Source organism: Hypanus sabinus, chromosome 23 (genome assembly GCF_030144855.1).
Source record: "Hypanus sabinus isolate sHypSab1 chromosome 23, sHypSab1.hap1, whole genome shotgun sequence".
Taxonomy (NCBI): Eukaryota; Metazoa; Chordata; class Chondrichthyes; order Myliobatiformes; family Dasyatidae; genus Hypanus; species Hypanus sabinus.
In genome coordinates, this window is record NC_082728.1 from 10974141 (window position 1) to 10996684 (window position 22544).

At 40.3% G+C, this 22544-nt stretch overlaps 1 protein-coding gene across 2 annotated transcripts in view; it reads right to left on the minus strand.

Moving 5' to 3' along the window:
• Positions 1–17984, minus strand: part of aspscr1 (ASPSCR1 tether for SLC2A4, UBX domain containing) — a 296886-nt gene extending 278902 nt beyond the window's left edge. For both annotated transcript variants that reach the window (XM_059948372.1, XM_059948373.1), the window contains exons 1-3: positions 17838–17984; positions 12323–12378; positions 7041–7158 (exon numbers count right to left, since the gene is read on the minus strand). In XM_059948372.1, coding sequence (XP_059804355.1) covers positions 7041–7158; positions 12323–12378; positions 17838–17930 — 267 coding nt within the window. In that variant the 5' untranslated portion in view covers positions 17931–17984. The remainder of the gene's footprint in view (positions 1–7040; positions 7159–12322; positions 12379–17837) is intronic.
• Positions 17985–22544: the final 4560 nt, after the last annotated feature.

Below are 22544 nucleotides of genomic sequence, written 5' to 3' on the forward strand. Positions count from 1 at the left end.
TCAATCGTGGAGATGTCAGAAATGGCCAGGTTTGAAAATGAAATTATTTCACTACTTCAACAAGTTAGGAACTTTGAAGAATTAAGGTAACTATCACCAATCATTTTGAATGTTACAATAAAAAGGAAGATTTGGAAGATGCGATCGTCAATAAAATTGTATGAAGGCAGTCCATTATCTGCAAAAGGTTTCTACACTGATCTGGTTCATTGTGTACACTGCAGGAATTCCACCGTTGATATCTTTTCAGAAATAATACAGTTTTATAGTACTGTAGTAAGTATTGATAGTGTTCTATTTTGTTCTGTATTTCATTTAACTACGTAACTTGTTACTGAATTAAACAGTAGTTTGTCTTTTTAACTACTTCCATGAAAAGTTAACTAATAAGGGTAGCAGCTGTATTGGGTCAAAATGTACTGGTCCTGATGTGTCTCAATTAACCAGAATCCACCAAAATATTTGGTTCCCTTGCTCTATGCTCTGATTATTATCTTCTGCTCTGTAAAATGTTAAAAGTTTCAGTTTAAAAACTTTAACTTTCCCCTTTGTAGCCTGTAAGGACCCTTCAACATGCCAAGCCAGTTTGATAACAATCACTGATGTCAGACATCTTTTATTCTTTACACCTAATGACTGACAGCATCAGGCATCATTAAAAAAATGTTTGCCACAGAGATTGCTAGATCTTTATGGTCATCATTGTTTGAGGTCAAGAGAGAATGCTGCTTTTCCACTGCTGACTGCAAAATCCTGAGCCAGCTATCAAATTTTACCTGGCATCAAATCAGCAAATGTGGTTGATTACAGATTCCACTTTCCAAGAACTGCTGGACGAGACTACAATTCTTTGAACTCTGCTAGCAAGTTCTTTAGTCACTCCTGGCTGCAGATATGAATAATTTTCAGGTTGGAGCCGCTACCTTTTAATATCCAGAGAACAGGCCAAAACCAGGTTTCATAAGCCACATCTAGCACAGAGCATCATGCCAGAGAACAATGTTAATGGTCTGTACTGCTTGCAAGTCATCAGCCCATTTAGACTGGCAACTCAAGGAAATGGTGTCATAGTTGAAAAATTGGATTGGTTGCATAACAAATTCTGGAACACCAGCTAAGGTTCCAAGTTCTCTGCTATGATTGTTTTTGAACACAATTGCAGGTCAAACCTGCAGGAAGCAACAGCTCATGTAAATTAGAGTGCTGGTCACTGCTACTGATCAAATATTTTACTGCACACAATTTCAATTTTTCCTTTTTCAGGTTGATGAATGTATTTAGTTCCCTTAATAAGTCAAAATGCAGTGTTTACAAATCCAGTGGAGGCTGAAGGCAGCCTGGCCTGGGGTTAGAGGACTGTGTATGTGCATGGGTGGGTGGGAGGAACAAGGCCTGTTTTGTTGTTCCAGTTCAAGATGGTGCTGGTGAAGTACAGCGACGACTTGCTGGCAGCAAACACAACTATTCATTACTCACATCTTTTCTCAAAAACGATCACTGCAATCAATAGCCTATAATTTCTTTTTGGAGCTGAGCTGTCTGTATGACCTGGCATTTTTGAGGTGTGAGTTGAGATCTTGAAGGTGCAGGACAGTTGCAGCATGGCATGTGCAGGCTGAATCGAGGCGGTGGGACGCGGGCCCGAGAGCAGGGAACGGTTGGCCGCTGGAGTGGACTTGAAGGTGATTCAAAGTGACAGAATGGATGCGAGTAAGTGAAGTTGGCAGGACTGGGCCCAAGAGTGAGGAACAAGCCAATGTTTGACCGACAAGTGCCAGGCTGAATTCAAAAGGTAGGGTATGAGCTAAATCAAGGCAGCGGTTCCAGGCACGAGAGTGTATCAAAGCGGTAAGGGACCGGCTGGTGTTCAGCTCATTGGTCAGTGAGATTTACATGTCTCTGCACTGAAAGGAGGCTGTGGCCTGCAACTAACTGGTTCTTGGATTGGCTGTGACTGGCATCATGGCTGTGGACTCACTTTCGTGAACTTCAATTCTGAATGTTATTTGGTTAGCTTTACTGTCTGCACAATTTGGTTTTTTTTACCCTGCACGTTGGGTGTTTAGTGCTTTTTTTAAAGGGTTCCATTGGGTTTCTTTGTTTTCTGGCTGCCTGTAAGGAGACAAATCTCAAGGTTGTACATAATATATACTATATACTTTGATAATAAATGCACTTAATGTTCTGCTTCGTTGTGTTGTGTTGTTCTGCAGAACATGGTGGGCGTGCTATGTTGACGCCAGATTGGATATAGCACTTGCACTTAGCCCACCTTTGGGTGTATTGGTTGTCAACACAAACAATACATTTCACTGTGTTTCAATTTATGTGTGATAAACTAATCAGAAACTGAATCCCTTTTCTCTCATTTTGCAGGAATATATGGGCGTCCTCCATTTTTAGTAGCTTACACTCAACAAATGGATTGATGGAACAGGAGAGATTTTAAAAAAGCACTCTAAAAATATTATTTACTTAGTTCCTGATCATTGACACATATATTAGTGAGATAAAGTTTTTCTTTGCATAATAATAAAATCATTCTTCTCAATAATCAGCCAGCTGCCATTTTCAACCAAGGGATGACAATTCTGGGCAGCAGAGGAATTCAGGTTAAGGACTCACTAAACATTGAAACTGCAGAGGCTCACGGCCACTAAGAAAGAACCTGGAGAGTGAACCTGGACAGCTTTCTCTTAAAAGGCTGTAGCTTAAAGGCCCAAGCCTACAGCAAAGTTGGGAGGAAAAAGTGCCAAACCCAAACAAAAGCTGATTAAAGGACTGGGTCATAACTGGAAACAAGCTGATGACTAGGTCTAAGATATTCATTGTCCTCCTCCAAGTCCCTGTAACAAAGCTGTTAGGATTCTGTTCAGCAATCCAGGACTGAATATGTTTAAGGATACACTATGTCCCAAATATGGTGGGACAGTTCAGAAAAAAGAGAATCCCCAGAGAACTGGTGATTGTGATGGCCACTTTCTTACAGAACCTCTTCAGAAGGTACCCATAACATCAACATTTTGCGTCAGATTTTTTGTCCTTAATGCTGAACAAGCAAGGAGAACACAACCAGCATTGGAGCAGCACTTCAACCATATATCAATTCAATCATTATGTTCCATATTTTTTTAAGAAAAACTATTTTAATTGATTTGTCATTACTGGCTTTTTCAAATTTATTGAGAAGTTATCAGCATTGTTTAGTAATAACTTCTTACAAAGCTCCTTCCAAAAGCATGCTGCTGAACATATCTCGGCATTTATTATAGTTGATGGTAATTTTTCAAACTCAGTTATGACCCAAGTTCTCAAGCTAGAAATACCAATGTGCATCAAGAAATGAAAATTAGTAAGAGCTACCCTCTAATAAAAACCCAACAACTGATAAATCTCTGCAACACAGGATTATTAACTGCAAGACACAGTGATATTCTTCATGACTACATTGAATTGGGCTTAATATATTGAATAAAACACATACATAATATACATCAATGTGACGCTAGTAAAAGTGGATCACATCTGTTATCTTGTAGTGGACATAGCCCAGTCTATTACAGCAAAAATCCTCCCTAAGGATGCTGCCACAAGAAAGCAGCATCCATCATCAAGGAACCCCACCATCCTGGCCATGCTCTCTTCTCACTAAGACTATCAGGCTGGAGGTACAGGAGCCTTAGGTCCCATACCACCAGCCAGATTCAAGAAACAGTTATTACCCTACAACCATTAGGCTTCTGAACAAAAGTGGATGACATCACTCACCTCAACTCTGAACTGATTCCACAACCTGTAGACTCACTTTGGGGACTCTACAACACATGCTCTCAACATTTATTTATCTTTTGTATTCGTACAGTTTGTCTTATTTTGCACATTGGTTGTTTGTTAGCATTTATGAGTATTTTTCATTGATTCTATTGTATCTACTGTAAATACCCTGAAGAAAATGAATATCAGGGTAGTGTATGATGAAGTATACGTACTTTGATAATAAATTTACTTTGAACTTTGTTAGTAATTGGTACCAAGCTCCTCTTTATTTTTGCAAGCAATATTTATTGAACTCTTTGAAATTAGTACGGTTAAGTGTCCCATTTTCAACAAAGTGCTTTTGGCCAAAAATTAGTTTTGCTTGGAAACACAGCTTCCAAGAATGGAATATGACACAACAGAACAGCCCTATCAGATTCCAGTCATTGGATACAATCATCTTTTTTCGTTCCGTACATGAAACAAAGGTTCACACAGAGATGTGTCATCAAGTAATGCACTTCAGTTGTGGAATTCATCTGGCTTTGGAGCATGTCCAACATCCAGCATCTCTACACCAGCATTGATGTGGGAGCAACCACAATTTTCCTTTCCTCTATTTCTGCGGTTATTTTCACTGTTCAAGAAGAACTGTGAAAAGTTAAATCCCCAGCATTTCTCCCTAATCCTTCCATGGCAATGAAACTTCATTCTTTACAAACTTCTCTATTGTCCCTTTGAACCGCTCAATCTCACAAACAAGTTCCTGAACTGGGAAACTATATTTGTACGCCACCTGCTTTCAACATATCCAGCGAGCAAACTTCAGGCCATTTAATAGCCCACTGTGTTCACAGGCTTCTCTGCAAGTTGACTTCTTAGCAGCCACAGATAGATATTCCATCTTTTAAACCTCCTCAATTGAAATGCAACAATAATCATTAATTCAAACTAAAAACTGCAATTGTCTGAATTATTAAAGAATATGTGTAAAATGATTCATATACAGTGCAAAACAGTGTTGAAAACCTGTTTTACAGTTTACAGTTATTCACTGCTCTAAGTCTGTGGGGCAGGAACTCATCAAATGCACTCAAGGTTCATAGGTGCTTTGTGGTCAAACTGCATCAGGCTTCAATTACTACTTAATCACCATATATTTAAAAAAGGATGAAAATCTTCTTGTCCCAAAGGTGCTGCAATCTCTTAAAATGATAAGAGGAATTAATAGCATCCAAGCCGGAAATACCCAATGCACAATCATAATAGGATAACCTACAAGTTAGTAGCAAAATCAGGAAGCCCATTAATTTCTACATGAAATGTAATGGAAATCTGGAGCTCTCTCTATCCTAAAAGCTATCAACTCTGCATCAATTAAAACTTAATCACACTGAGAAGATCTTTATTAATTTGGAGTATCAAGAGATATAAAACTAAAGTTAATAGAACTGGTTTGATGGTTTAAATAGTTCTGTTCCTCTTGGTTGAGAACTAGCATAGTTACTACTGCCTCCCCCCATCCCAATAAAGCTCTGCAGCTTAATGGCACACACAAACTGCTAGAGGAACTCAGCAGGTCATGCAGCATCTATGGAAGAGAATGTAACTGAATTCATCAGACACAATACAAAAGCTAAGCTCATGTAGAGCTTACAAGTGAAATTGACTCCTACTGTCTAACCAGCTAATGAAAAATCAGAAAAAAGTAACATTCAAGATATCAATATCTGAAACACTAATTCCTTCATCAAGGCAACACTGACACTTCTTAAATAGATTTAAATGTTTCTGAAAACATTACCATGGTTTGTTCAGCAAATAGCATGCCTTGCCTGCAAGTCAAAAAATTGTTCTGACATTTACTATAAAAGTACAAATACGCAGAAAAATAATGCAACTGTAGAAAAACTATAGCTTCTGAAATGTATCTTACCATGAGCAAAATATAATGAATAATATTCATGCATAAGATTCTGACTGTCTTTTTAAAAAATCTTTCACAGATCTTACCTTCCAGGCTCAATTTCCAATTCTATAAGGATATAGTACCAATATTGTTTATAGTCCTGGGGGAACTGCCTCATCAAACACCTCCGCTCCATCCACCAAAAGCGGTGGCCAAACTTTTAAATTCCAATTCCCATTCCACTTCTGACATGTCAGTCCATGGCCTCCTCTTGTACCAACACCAAATATTTCATCTAGATAACCTCCAACCTGATGGCATGAATATTGCTTTCTCCTTCTGGTATGAAAAAAACCTCTCCTTTCCCTCTTCTATTCTTCATTCCCAACTCTTATTTCTTCTCACCTGTATCACTTCTCCTGGGTTCCACCCCACCCCCCCCACACTTCCTTTTCTCCCATGGCCCACTCTCCTCTCCTATCAGATTCCTTCCTCTCTAGCCTTTGACCTTTTCTAGCCATCTGGCTTCACCTTCTAGCTATCCTCCTTCTCCACCCCCCCACCTTTTTATTTTGGCATCTTCCCCTTCTTTTTCAATCCTAAAGGGTCTTGGCTCAAAATATTGACTGTTTATTAATTTCCATAGATGCTATCTGAACTTTTTGTGTGCATTGCTCTGTCTTTAGTCTGTTGCTAATAAATTTTAATGTCAATTAAGTGATTTTGCAGTACCAACATGAGATGACCAAGAATATATAAAAAAGAGGGCATCACACCAGAGCTTAGTGAAGCTAGTATTAAGACAATTATCAAGACAGTGGTACAGCTTACTTACTATCAAAGAATGCTATATCAAATAACTTGCTGTTCTCCTTGGCATCAACATCTTAAACAGAACATTACTACTTCACTGAAGTAGCTTATAAAATTATCCATTTAATGCAAGGATAACATTTTAAAAATTGAGCAAGTCATGCCAAAGGCCAAAACGCAATGCAGCAATAGCAAATATTTCAAAAGCTAACAGAAACAAAACATAAAAACAGAAAATGGTCAAAATAATCCGTAGGTCAGGCAGCATCTGTGAAGAAAGAGGCAGAGTCGTTGTTTTGGATCAATAACTTGTGATCAGAAAGGCTCTAAAAGGTTATTAGGAAAAACATTAATGACATTTCACTCGCCACAGATACCTCCTGTGATATTTGGGAACATCCACAATCTTCTGTTTTTATTTAGTATTTCCAGCATCTGTAGCTTTTACTGACTTTCAAGAAACAAAAATAACCTGACTACATTTTCAATTAAAACTGTCACTACTGAAGGTCAGAGCATGAATTTTGTTGTTCAATTCGGTATCCAAAATTAGCAACCCTACCTTGCTCTCTGCTCCACCAACACGTTGACGTGTAGCTGTAACCATCTCCAACTTAGCATTGTTAGGTACATTAGCAAACCTCCACTGCTGTGATAAATCCAAAAGTGTTCTCTGGAACCTACAATCGAACAACAAATAATCAAGGTCCTCCAAAAGCAAAATATGGTGAAAATGCAATCAGGAAACAGGTCATGTGAAACCGAGTTAACATTTCATATCAATGAGCTTTCATCAGATGACTCTCCACAAAAGGATGCGCTCAGTATTTCCCTCATTTTCTGCTTTAACACAAAATTCAACTTCAGACACTTTTCAATAAATAACTCTCAATGACTCCAAGCCCCACATAATTTAGGAGATTAATTGCTCAACTCACACCACAGGGAATGTAATAGTTATCCTTAAACAATCCACAGCCCTCAAAATTTACTTGGATCTTTTAAATATGGAAAAACCTTAATATCAAGGAATCCATCTAATGTTTGAAGGATATATTACACTGATCAGTTTTAAATTTCAATCATATGGAGAAGTGGGAAAAACATACCATTCTAATGTCTGTACAATTCCAAATAGCTTTATCTCAAATACATAAATACATTTATGTAAAGGATTTCCAAGAGGGGCAGAAAAATGATCTCACGAAGAGGAGAAACATATTTGTATTGCATGCAGCATTATTGCGAGGCAGTGACAGGGGTTGAAAAACACTGCTGCGGCCTCTGCTTGCAGAGTCTAGTCCACGTATACAACGTGCTTGGCATGGCTTTCATTCACAAAGACAAAGACTTTATTTCATTAATCTATCAGTGAATCATGTCAATTTGCAAGAATTTCATTAAACCAGAATACCTGCAAAACCAAAGAAATTTTTACTTTCATCATTTTTTCTGTAAACCTGAACTAAAATAAACCATTTTAACAAAAATAATTAAGAGGAAGATCATCACAACAGCATATATGCAACGATTTTATCCCAAGTTCAGATGGTGAAAACTTAGATGCTACTGGACAAATAAAAACAGAATTTATTCAGCACAATAGGGGTATGGGGAGAAAATAGAGATAATGGTTCAGGGTGATAACTTTGCCTCAGATCTAGGGAACGAGGCAAATTTCAACAATGGATCTACGATTGACCTGCTTGTGCAGCTCAGGGAACAAGTGCACTTGAAGAGGATGGCAAATGACATCACAGGAGATCGTGAAGGAATGTGAATAACTGGGAGACAAACTCCCGATGCTCAGTGAAAGGGTCATGGTCCAGAGGCAAATATGAGAAGATGTCAGACAGCTGATGAACTCCTGTAGGAGATTAATTTACCATACAAGAGAAGCATTGCCCTTGCCAGGAGGCTTGCTGACAACATGAAGGTTGAGACAGGTCAACCTGAGCACAGATCATGAATGAAGAAGTGGTGGGGGGGGGGGGGCGGGGAGAGAAATGAGTAGGAATGAGAAGGTTTAGAATAGTGGTCGCTAACTAGTTGATCGTAAATGACCGGTCGACCTTTGAGACTTTCCCAGTAGATCCTGAAAAAAACTGAAAATTAAATACACAAATACATTGTGCCTGATAAACCTTTTGATGCAAATATGTAGTAACTTTTTCTTCGAAAGAGGACCACTTCACAATTTCATGCCCAAAAGGAACTTTATCTAGGACAGTAAAACAATAATTCTTATACAGAAGTTTTCACTAATGCGCACTGGGCAGAAAAGACCGGAAGGAAAACCCCGCAACCCCGGAAACAATCTTTCTTTACAAACAGTTTCCGTAGCAGGAGTATTACTATATTACCATGATCCTAATTGGTATTAACTTTTCTTTATAATGCTCCCATTACAACACTTCTTCCCTGTAAATTCCAACATTCCCCAAATGTACAAGAAATAGGGAACAAAAATAGTGGTGTCATTAGCTTGCGTACCCCTGAAACAAAAACTAGTGTCTCAGTAAGTTTACCAGTACCAGGAAAGTTGAGGAGCTGAAATCTGGGTTGATGGACAAGCAAACATGCTGCTCAGAGGCCATGGATCAACAAGTGTTAAAGGACCTGTCACTCTGTGAATATTTTTCACAACAGTTTGATGAATCCCTGGATGTAATGCAAAGAGCTTAGCTTGTTGTATTTGTCAGAATGGCTTTCCAGGATTTTACAAAAAAGGACTCCCTCACTCTTTTGCACTTAAAGGAGAGAACAAGAGGTGAGGATACTTACAATGAGTTTAAATAAAATGTCCGTGAAAATGACATCCCCATTCATAAACTGGTGGCAACTACTACAGATGGGACCCCAGCAATGCGTGGTGTGCGCATTGGTTTTTATAGCACTGTGCCATAATGACCCTGATTTTCCCAACTTCCTGGATTATCACTGTGTGATTCATCAGCAGGCCTTGGCTGGGAAGGTCGTGGACTTTTCTCATGTAATGACATTGGTGGTCAAACTAATAAACTTGATTCGAGCAAAAGTGCTTCAGCACCGCTTATTCAAGGCATTATTGGATGAGCCTGATGCCACTATGGCCTGTTTTGATTTGCTAGTAACAGTGCTTTCTTGGTTAAATTAATTTGAAAGTTTGACAAAAGCATTTTATGTAACTAAAATACAATTAGCCCAAATAAAGGGCCTCAAATTGATAGTACAATCTGAGCTGCTTTCTCTAAACGATTTAGCAGGTTGATCTTGCCTTTCACTAAGGTGGAGGTAGGGGATCTTGGGCTTAAAAAGGTTGGTGACCACTAGCTTAGAATTAGAATTAGACTATTATGCTAAGTCAATGATGAATCTCCAAGTTAGTCATTACAGTCAGAGTCATAGAACATTACAGTACAGAAACAGGGCCTTCGGTCCACTTAATCCATGCCAAACTATTACTTTGCGCAGTCCCATTGACCGGTACCTGGACCATAGTCCTCCATAACCCTCCCATTTGTACAAGGCCATATTACAAAGCATCAGAATTAGGCCATTTGACCCATTGAGCCTGCTCCACCATTCCATTATGGCTGATTTATTACCCCTCTCATTCTCCTGCCTTCTCCACGTAACCTTTGATGCCCTTTCTAACCAAGGACCTATCAACCTCCACTTTAAATATAACCAGTGACTTGACCTCCATGGCCATCCACTGATTCTCCACCTTCTGGTAAAATAAATTCCCCTTCATCTCATACTTATCCAAATTTCTCTTAAATGTTGTAATCAAACTCACATCCACCACTCCCACTGGCAGCCCATTCAACATTCACACTACCCAAAGTAATAATCAAAATCACTCATTCACTCTCTCTCTCTGGAGGTACATCTCTACTAAAGGAGGTGTAAGGGGCTTCTTCCCTCTGTCAGCCTACAGGTCACCCTTGGGCAAGGTGCAGCACTTGCTTAAGGTGGTGGATGGCCCGATGAGCAGCTGGTGCATGTCACAAGTCCTGGTTATGCAACCACTGACACCAGCCAGACAATCTCTGAAGAGTTTTGATAATGGCTGGAGTCACCCATCTTGTAAAGACACTGCCCAGAAGAAGGCAATGGCAAACCTCTTCTGTAGAAAAACTTGTCAAGAACAATCATGGTTGAGACCATAATCGCCCACATCACATGACATGACAAAATAATGATGACAACATTTCTCTCACATTCAGATGTTGTTATGCAGGATTGTGTGTTTTTATTTCAGATTCCCGCATGTGCAGTTTTTTTTTTATATTTATAACAACCTAAGTGTCTATATCACCTGTACTTCATTATGGAAATGTGGTGAAGAACACTAAAAGGATAACTGAAGAGTTAACACCTCAGAATCAGGAAAGCACAGAATTCAAACTGCAAAATGGGTTCAGGAAGAGTTACTATCCCTCAACCATCAAGCTTTTGAACAAAAAAGGATAACTACACTTACTTGCCCATCCATGAGATCTTCCCACAACCAATGATCTCACTTTAAGGACTCTTTATCTTGTTATTTCATGTTCTCATTACTTATTTCTAATTGCCTTGTTGTATTCTGCACTCTGGTTGATCTTTCATTGATCCTATTATAGTTACTATTCTATAGATTTGCTGAGTTTGTCTGCAGGAAAATGGACTCAGGGCTGTTTATTGTGACATATGTACTTTGATAATAAAATTTACTTTAAACTTTGATTTATTGAACAGATACTGTTGATCTTGGGAGCATTTATGTGGGATAATAACATTTAAAAACAACAGTGTTCCAAATAAAACAAATTATTCTGGTACAACGCGAATTCTGTGCTTAACCTAATCAGAGTCTCTAAGACCAAATGATCTAATCGTCAAGTAATAAAGACCTCAAATGAGGGAGAATTAAACTGCTTTTGATCAGCAATAGTTGAGTATCTCACATGCTCAGGAATTTCAAGTACTAATAAAGAAATTACGTTGCATGGAGCTCATTGAAATACATTATTTGACTGTGGTAATCAGTGCTGTAGATTATTAAAAGGTTGCTTCACATCTGCTACCAAATGTGAAGTGTGGACACACAGATGAACAATGTTTAATATTGGGTTTGCAGAAGTTATGTAGCATAGCTCCCAGCAATTCCAAAGTATGACAGTGAAACAGATGTAGTTCTGTAAAACATGAAACTTCTGACAGCCCAAAAATAAATGATTTCATGTGAAAACATAATTTATACTAAAGGATTAAATATGCTTGTTCCGTAAGTTAATTCATTTACACACTTATGTTAATGGTTTGGATTTTTGCATTTATGTACTGCAGATCTTTTCACATTTACGTTTTTTATATTGTGTTATTCGCTCATTCCTTTTCCATTTAGTTGTGCGAGGGGAGGGGGCTTGGGGGTTGCTGTTCCGCTTGTGTTCTGTTAATTTTTTTTGTATGGAAAGGGGGTGTTTAGGGATCTATGTTCTTGTTCCATTTTGTGCTGGGTGGAGGGAAGATTTGGGGTCAATGTTCTTGTTCCGTTTTGTGTGGGGGGGAGTGGGGTTTATGCAGCGGAGTTGATTTTTTTTTATTTCATAGCTAGCTGGAGAAGACAAACCTCAGAGTTGTGCATGGATACATACTTGGATACATGGATAATAAATGAACTTTCGAATCTTTTTGAACTTTGAACAAGATTGACCTGGACTTAGGGACTCTGGGAACCTCGAGTTTAAGTATGTCTGACTCCAAATATTATAAAACAAATTATAGCTTCCTAGAAATATAAAAGATCAGTGCACCTCCACAAAGAAATGAAAGACTTAAGACAAAAACAGACTATTTTTAAGAAAAGATTCTTACTTGAGGGTATATTCTTCAGGATCCAAATTTTGCTTTCTACACACCTCTTCTAAAACCTAAAACACAAAAACAAAATGACAAACATTACACTGAACTTTGGAGAAATAAATCACCTGGCTATTAAGAAATCACATCAACTGCTATGTTGAATAATTCTCATTTAGACATTGATTTTGTCTAAGGAATCAGATTTATATAATGAATGAAAATTAGAATATGTGTTGATTGTCCATCGTGTCTTACAATGACAAATTTGTGCAGTTCCCAACCCTTTTTATGCCATGGACCCGTACCATTAACCACGGGGACCCCAGATTGGGAACCCCTGTTCTAGATGATGTGAATTACACGAAGAAACCAGAGCAGGAGAGTTTTTAAAGTGGAAAAGCTGTTGCACTGTGGCAGTTCCACACACTCGACCTTGGAAGTCCAGGTCCAGCGGTATGAGCAGTTTTCACAACTGGAATCTTCCTTGGTTACAGTGGATGACGTGACTTCGTCTGTGCCTTGTCTTGCCCTTCGCTCTCCATGGAGCTTTGCAGAACTATCTTCTTGCCTGTTGGATCTCACTGTTGATCTCTTCCACCCAATCTGCCAGAACCAATTTCACATGACAAGACAGGCACATCCCTGTCTCACTGAGGAACCAGACCTTACCTGGTATAGCCCGCCTGTTGAAGCAGTGTACCAGGTGTGGCCACTGTCACATGTACACAGCTACTTAGGGCCACAGGTGAGAACTGAGAGTCTGGTGGGGACCAAAGGTATGTGAGCTGCACTAGAATGAACACAAAAAGCCCCTTCGCCAGAGGTGCTACCCGTGCCCCTCCCCTGATACCCCATTAGTCTACAAGAGCAGTTATGTATCCAACCTTGTTTGAACTTAGCCAAATTACCCCCTCAGGACAACATAAATAAATCCATGCATCTTTGTCACGCTAGGCCAGATATAACAGATACAACAACTATAATGATTTAAACAGTGCATCATCCAATATTTTTACATATTCACTCAAAGATTTCTACTTGTGTATTTTAATTGCTTTTTCTTGCCTTTCATTTGTGAAGTCTGCATCATCCTATTTTGTGAGGGGAATTCCACCCCTACAAAATTAGAGAAGTACTTAAAACTGCTTTAAGATACCTTACACTGCAACAGCAGCATAAGTGGAAATAATAAATGTGCATAGCTCAAGATTCCCAGCATTTGCAGAACTGCTTGTGTTTATTGTGGAATCATTGCTTATTTACTGAAACAATGTAAAGCAGTCCTTCAGCAACACTTGTTTCAGCCTCATCAAAGTAACTGACAAAATGGTCACCTTGGTCAGTCTGCTGGAGGAATATTTCACTCAGCTGGAAAGAGTGAAAAGCAGATTTATGTGGATACTGCCGGGTCTGAGTTATGCAGTGAGTTTGTACAGGCTGGGACTTCATTAATTGAAGCATAGTACACTGAGGTTATATCACAGAAGTGTATAAAATTATGGAGGCACATAGATAGGGTAGTTGACAACTTTTTGTCCAGAGATGGAAATTAAGAACTGGACGACATTGTTTTCAGCTGAGAAAGCAGAATTAGAACGAGGTTTATTATCATTAACATACGTCCTGAAATTTATTTTTTTGGGGCAGCAGTACAGTGTATACTATAAATTACTATCTGTATATTACACACACACATATACAATATATATACAGACATAAATAAAAAGTGCAAAAAAAATCAGATTAATAGGAACTCGAGGGGCAACTTTATCAATGAGAGGGTGGTCCTTATGTAGAATAAATTGCCAGAGGAAATGGTTGAGGCAAAGCACATCAACAGCACAGTAACATCGTGGTGAGCACAACTCTTCACAGTACAGGTGACCCAGGTTCAATTGTACTTGCTATCTCTAAGGAGTTTTTAAAGTTCTCCCTGTGACCGTGTGGGTTTCCTTCAGGTGCTCCAGTTTCCTCCCACAGTCCAAAGTCAGACATACTGGTTGGTAGGTTAATTGGTCATTGAAAATTGTCTCATGATTAGGCCAGGATTAAATTGGAGGGGGGGTGGGGTTTGCTGGGCAGTGTGACTTGAAAGCCGGAAGGGCCTATTCCGCGCTGTATCTCAATAAATTAATGAATAAGCAGTGTTTTAAGACACTTGGACAGGTACCTGGTAGGAAGGGTTTAAAGAGATAGGAGTCAAATGCTGGCAAAGTAGGGAATTTTGGTCAGTATGGACCAGATAGGCCAAAGGGCCTGGTGCTGCGCTGAGCAACTCTATGACTAATATCAGGTCCAATACACTTAGCAAAAAAGGTAAAGATTAGCTTTGCCAAGTACGCATCGAAATCTACAGTGAAATCCACTGTTTGCATCAAATCAAATCAGCGAGGATTGTGCCATGCAGCCACAAATGCCCCGAGGCTTCCAGTAGCAACATAGCACGGCCACAACCTACTAACCATAACTGTAATGCCTCTGGACTGCGGGAAGAAACTGGCATACCCAGAAGAAACCCACAAGGTTGCAGAGAGACATTTTTTCAAACAGACAGGGGAGGAAATTGAACCCCAATTGTACAGCTGGTGGAGTAAAGTGATACCGCAAACCACTATGCTACTGTGCCGATCTTCAGACTGTGAACATTTCCCGTTTCAGTCAAGCATGAGTTTGTACTGGTTGGTCTAACATCTAAGAATTTTTGTCCAGGACATGCAACTACAAACTGGTAGATGAAGTTACTTAATTTCTCGTCCTCATTTTCTTCCACAGCACCAGATGCCATACAATGACAACAGTTCAGAAGTATGAAACAAATTGCATAAATACAAGTTGCTCTTTCAGTTTTGACAACTAGATCAGAGCCAAAAGAGAATAAAAATCTGTCAATCTCCAACTGCAGTGGTAGACTTGAGAACACATTTGAAATGTTGATCTTTTTGGAGCATTCAATCCAACAGATAGAATTAATTATAATTGGACAAACTGCAAGATAGGGCACAGCAGTATTAATAATAAATAAATTCTTAAATATCTCAGCTTCAAACAACAGTAGTGCTCTCACCTCTCCTGAACCAAGTGATGTAGATTTCAGATTCAGTCCACACTTTATGCACACATCTTTCATTATAGAAAATAAAGAGGTCATCTAACTGAAAAGTTTAAATCTTGATAAGGTGTACACAGAAAAACTACACTCAGGTAGAACAAGTTCTAAAAAAGATGTTATGTAATGTCAAAGTCAGAAAGCATTTCCTCACAACAGATAACTTTATTTATTCATTGAGGTACAGCACAGGTGCCATTCTCTTCTGATGATGTTACCAATGTTCTGCATTTATGGATTTGGACTATGGACAGTGGACTTCTTATGTCTTATATATTCTGTATTTTCACTCATTCTTTCTTATTTAATTTTCGCACAGGGAAGGGGTTCGACGTTTTGTCGCATTTTAAGTTTTTTTTGTGTGGGGAAGGAGATTGGGGGGGGTCAATGTTCTTGTTCATTTGATGATCACGACCCTCTTTTTTTATGTGGGGGTGGGTTTACTGTTTCTCTTTGAACTGACTTCCATTGTTTCCTGTTTCGTGGCCATTTGGAGAAGATGAGTCTCAGAGATATATACACTGCATATATACTTTGATAATAAATGAACTTTTGAACAGGCACTTCCAGCCCCTTGAGCCACACTGCCTAGCAATTCCCAGATTTAATTCTAGCCTAATTACAGGACAATTTACAATGACTAATTAACCTACCAACCGGTACCTCTTTGAAGTGCGGGATGAAACCGGAGCACCCAAAGGAAACCCATGAGCTCACAGAGAAAACGAACAAACTCCTTATAGACAGATGAGCACTGTTCCCTAAAATACGTCTGAGATCCAATTAACTGTAAACATCAAAACTGTGAGATAAATGGTATGCAAAGTCTAGTAGTTATAGAAATAAAAACAGATAGTTGAAGTGAAGATACAGATCAGATATGAACTAATTAAAAGGTTGAGCTCCACAGTAACAAGCCCTTTGGATCCTCAGCAATCTTTTTACCCATTTACACTAAGCCCAATTTGCCATCTTTCTATGCCTTGTCTATTTAAGTGCTTGTCTAAATGTCTCCTAAATAAAATTGTATTTCAATCTGCTAGTTCCTCTGGCAACATGTTCCAAATGTTAGTCATCCTCAGAGTAAAAAAAAATTAAAACTTACCCTTTAGATCCACTTCAAATCAAAGGAATGAGGGATGACCAACTATTTAAAGTTGAAACACTTCAATAAAATGGATGTGGAGAGGACGTTTCCTATGGTGAGGAGTCTGAGATCAGGACACAATGTCAAAATAGAGGAGCATCCTTTTAGAATGGAGATGAGGAGGAATTTCTTGAGCCAGGGAGTGGAGAATTCATTGCCACACAGCCTGCCATGGAGGCCAAGTCATTGGGTACATTTAAGGCAGAGGCCGAGAGATTCTTAATTAGTCAGGGCATGAGGGGATACATGGAGAAGGCAAGAGATTGGGGCTGAGAGGGAAAACGGATCAGCCACAATGAAGTAGTAGAGCATTCTCAATGGCAGCCTAATTCTGCTCCTATATCTTATAGTCTCATGATCTAGATCCACTAATTCTCACATTTAAAACTATGCCCTCTTGTCTGATATCTTTACCATGAGAAAAAGATTTCCATAATATCTGTCCTCTCTACACCAATACATCTGCAGCTTAAGGAAAAGTGAAATTGGTGAAAATATTGATTAGCAAAGTAGGCTCAAAGGGCTGCATGGCTGATTAGTTCTATTTGATGCTTAGTTTGACAATTCTCAAAAAACACATCAGGGAGTGCTCGGTGAGAGAAGCAACATTTTGTTGCATTGACCAGTCCTGTTTTGTGGTGATCTCTGAACAAATTATTCATACTTGACAAGCAGTGGCAAACCAAAGAAAGAAGTGGGAAAACCCATTTACTGTATATCGACAGGCCCTCTTCATGTTAGGAGGAGCTACACGAGTCATTTAATTAGTTTGCATCTGATCTGTATCCTGACTTCAACAGCATATTAACATGCACTCTTCACGTTAGGAGGTACTCAATGTTTTAAGAACAGCTTCTCCCACCTCCGCCATCAGATTTCTGAACAGTCCATAAAGACCACCTCGTATTCCTCTTTTGCATTATTAATTTTTTGTAAGTTATGGTAATCATATGGCTTTACTACTGTCGCAAAACAACAAATTTCACAATATATGTCAGTGACAATCAATCTGACACTGTTATATTGAGCTGCAGCTGTCTGGGTTTTTTCAGTCAAAAGGCTTATACAATTGTATTTTTGCCGGGGATTCACACACGTGCAAATAGTGGAAGATTTAGTGCCCGCACTGACAGTGCTGCCCCCATGTGTGAGGGGCACTCTGAGTGAGTCGAATCAGCTCCAACTGGCGGGCCCTACTTCAGGGAGGCGGTCCCTCAGACCTCGAGCTTAGGGAGTGGGGGGGGCGGAGGCCGGGCTTTCTCCTCATCGCTCACCTGTAGCAGCGGGGTGCCGGCCGCCACCTTCACCTGCTGCCGCCTCCCGTTCGGGGCCAGCACCGTTACTGTAGTCACCCCGCTCGCCGCCATCACAGTGACGCAACCCCCCTCCTGCTTGTTCAAAGCACAACTTTATTGGTCGGGCGCCGGTGTGCGCAGGCGCGCTGGGCCACGTCCCGCCGCGCGTCCTGGGGGCGGGGAAGGCGCTGCCGTCCGCTCCTCCAATCACAGAAACGCCGTCGACCCGATCAATAGGCAATCAGTGCAGCTAATCAATACGGCAAACTCAGGCCAGTGAGCGAAGCAAACCTTCAACGCAGAACCGGCAGAGTAAGTCCCCCACTTCATTCTGGTTTCTGCCCCCTGATGAAGGCTCTCAGCCTGAAGCGTCGACTCCTCATTCCCCTCCATGGACGCTGCCTGACTTGCCGAGTTCCTGCAGCATCTTGTGTGTGTTGCTCAAGATTAACAGCATCTGCAGAATATCTTACGTGTTTATACATTTTATTTTTTCTGGTATTTATGCGTGTGTATAATACATGTCAATGTATATGGCGAATAAAGATGATCCTTGATAAAGTTGATCCTCTATATACAGGGAGCCAATCATTACTTCCTCGTTTATTTAGCCAACAGACAATAACTGCAACTATACCAACATATCAAATCAATGAACCATGCAGCATTTAATGGCATAGCACCTTCAGCGCAATAATCAAAACCAGATTCTGTGGAGAAGTTAAGAGGGATGAATAGGAGCCTAATTGTGGAACTAGGTATTATGGAGAAGAGAGATGGATGTCCTTTGAGGTGGAATTGAAGATCTCGGAGTCAAGGAAAAAAAACATTGTTTACAATTATGTAAGAAATAAAATTTGAGATGAACAAGATCAAAAAATTGGGGGATTATGTAGCTAGATTGGGCAGGTAAACCACTTTCAGACAGCTGGGAGATGTGTAACAGGCCAGAGAAAGATTAAAGATCAAAGATACAAACTCACGATCAAACTCTGGATCCTGGGAGTCAATGCCTCCCTCCGAAGCTGGATCCTTGACTTCCTGACCAACAGATCGGAAACAGTAAGGACAGGTAGCAACATCTCCACCACAGTTGTTGTAAACACTGGTGCTCTACAAGGTTGTATCCTCACTCCTTGTGCACTCATGACTGCGCAGCCAGATTCAGCTCCAACTCCACCTATAAGTTTGCAGATGATGCCCCTGTGTCAGGGCTGCATCTCAAATAGCGATGGGTCAGAGTACAGGAAGGAGATAGAGAGCCTAGTGACACGGCTGAGAGGTGCCATAACAACAACCTCTTACTCAATGTCAGCAAGACCAAGAAGCAGATTGTTGACTTCAGGAGGAGGAAACCAGAAGTCCATGAGCCAGTCCTCTTTGGGGTTTCAGAGGTGAAGAGGGTCCACAACTTTAAATTCCTCAGTGTTATCATTTCAGAGGACCTGTCCTGGGCCCAGCATGGAAATGCAATTGTGAAGAAAGCACAGCAATGCCTCTATTTCCTTTGGGGTTTGTGAAGACTCAGCATGACATCTAAAACTGTGACAAACTTCTATAAATGTGTAGTAGTGAATATATTGACTGGCAGCATCGCCAATTCCCTTGAATGGAAATTCCTGCAAAAAGTGGTGGATCTGGCCCAGTCCATCATGGGTAAAGCCTTTCCTACACAAAGCGTTGTCGCAGGAAAGCAGTATCATCATCGGGGACCCAATACCCAGGACATGCTCCTTTCTCACTACTGCCATCAGGAAGAAGGTACATACGCCTCAGAGCTCACACTAGCAGATTCAGGAACAGTTATTACGCCCTCAACTATCAGGCTCTTGAACCAGAGGGGATAACATCATTCAACCTCACTTTCTCATTATTGAACTGTTCCCACAACCTACTGCCTCACTTTCAAAGACTCTTCATCTCATGTTCTTGATATGTTTTGCTTATTTATTCACTATTATTATTTCTTTTTGAATTTACCCAGTTTGTTGTCTTTTATACACTAGTTGAATGCCCAAGTTGATGTAGTCTTTCATTGATTCTACTATGGTTATTATTCCATGGATTTATTGAGTATGCCAACAAGGAGATTAATCTCAGGGTGACATATATGTACTATGATAATAAACCTGCTATGATCTTTGACAACAACCTGTCCCTCAATGTCAATAAAACAAAAGGGCAAGTCATTTACTTCAGAAAGTTGGGGGGGAAACAGGGTACATGCTCCTGTTTATATCAACAGTGTTGAAGTTCAGAGGGTTGAGAGCTTCAAGTTCCTAGGTGTGAACATCACCAATAGCTTATCCTGGACAAGAAAGCTCACCAATGCCTCTACATCCTCAGGAGGCTAAAGAAATTTGGCATGTTCCTCTCAACCAGTTTTTAACCATGCATCATCAAGGCATTTTGTCTGGGCACGTAACGGTTTGGTATGGCAATTGCTCTGCACATAACTGCAGGGAGTTATGGATACAGCTCAGCATGAAAATAGCCTCCCCTCTATGCACTCTTTCCATATTTCTTGCAGCCTTGATAACGCAGCCAGTACTGTATAATCAAAGGCCCCACCATTCTCTGTCTCCCCTCTTCCATCAGGCAGAAGATACAAAAGCCTGAAAGCACGTCCCACCAGGTTCAGGTTATAGTCTGTCCCGAGCCTTATAGGCTCATCAGGCTGGTCTTATGCCGGTTTCCGGTGAAGCGAGACACCGGATAGAACGTCAGTCTATCGCGAGGTTAAACCCAGCATTTTGCTGGTACCCATTTTCAGCTGGGTGAACTGGGGCAGTGTGTGGTTAAGTTCCTTGCTCAAGAACACAACACACTGCCTCAACTGGGGCTCAAACTCACGGCCTTCAGATTGCTAGTCCAACGCCTTAACCACTTGGCCACGCGCCCCCTCACCAGGCTCAGGGACAGCTTCAATCCCATTGTTTTCAGGCTCTAGAGTGGACCTTTTGTATGATAAGATGGACTCTTGGCCTCACAATCTACTTCATTATATTCTTTCACCTTATCGTTTACATGTTCTGCATTTTTTTTGATAGATTTTATACTTTATTCGGCAGTGTTATTCTTTTCCTTCTGTCTCAAAGCACTGTGTAATGATTTGATCTACAAGAGAAACTTTTCACTTATCTTGGTGCATGTCACAATGAGGCCTCCGTCAGTCAGGATGTTAGGGATGCTATGTCCTAGCGGTCTAGATATGCAAGACAGGGTAGTACAATATGGAGAGCAAGCTGTTGCCCATCTAGCAAGCTTCCTCTCTCCACACATCTGATGATCCCAAAGGAATGGCAGAGACCGAAACAGCTTGGTATCAGCAGCTCTGCAAGAGTTTCCAGTCAGTAGTGAACTCAACATAAGTCTGCCTTAAGGACTCCAACTCTGTATTTTTCCCTCGGGATTTACGCCTGGAGCCTTCCCCTTGAGTGGGTCTAGCTGCAAAGCAGTGGAGGTTTGAGATCAGAATTTTCCTTCTAGATGAGCTGCCAGTCACAGCTGATAAGGCCCATCTGCCTGAAGGTATGAGCAAATTGCGTTGGCCCCTTGTCCTGTCAGAGAAATGGTTCTACCAGGCTTAGTAACTAAGCAACACATGAAGGCCAGGAGCTGGACTTGATTGTCAGAGGCTATTTGAGGTGCACGCTATTGAGACCATTTAATAGGTAGTGGGAGCTTGTCCCCATTGTCACCCCCAGCTGTAACAACCTTAGGGATCCATAATAAACCAATATCAATATCAATCTCTACATCAGGCCCTACCATTTTATATACTTTCTATGTTTCAATAAAATTACCCCTCATTAGCGTCCAAAGAATATGGATCTAATTTCTTTAGCTGCTTATGACAAGGCAACTCTCTCTTCCCAAAGTTAGCTTCATGGATGTCTTTTAGCTGCTTCCAATGCCAATATATCAACTCTACTTCCAAAGCTGCAAACACAAGGAAATCTGCAGATGCTGGGAATTCAAACAACAACACACACAAAATGCTGGTGGAACACAGCAGGCCAGGCAGCATCTACAGGGAGAAGCGCTGTCGACGTTTCGGCCCGAAACCAGCATTTTGTGTGTGTTGTTGTTCCAAAGCTGCACATGGTTCTGCAGGTGTGACCTCGCCAGTATAATGTATGAATACCTCCCTCTTTTTAAACTCCAACACTCTTGCAAGAGAGCCAAAGTGCTAATAAAAGAAATGCTGGGGTCTGGATCAAAAACACAAACTTCAGGAGGAACTCAATGGATCAGGCAGAGTTTCTCTTGCACTGGGGTTCTTAACCTGGGTTCCATGGACCCCTGGGGTGGTGGGGTCGGTGGATAGACACCATAGGGTCTGAGAACTTGGGGGAAAAAATTACAACTTCCTTTTCACTAACCTGTAACTGAAATCTAGCATTTCCTTCAGTTATGAATGTTGGCAATAAACTACAGTAGTATTAACCATACCTGTGACTTTGTCACCAATAGAAATTACAGGTATTTTCATATCACATTACAGTTGTTACAAATATCTCAAAATATTGTTACACCACACTCATTGCTTCTTCAGATTTACACTAGATATTAGACCTGCCACTAAGCAACAACCTTCACACTGATACAACTTTAAAAAATTAAAATTTAATTTTAACTTCCCTATATTTTAATGTATAGTCTTGGTATGCATTGATCTTCCAT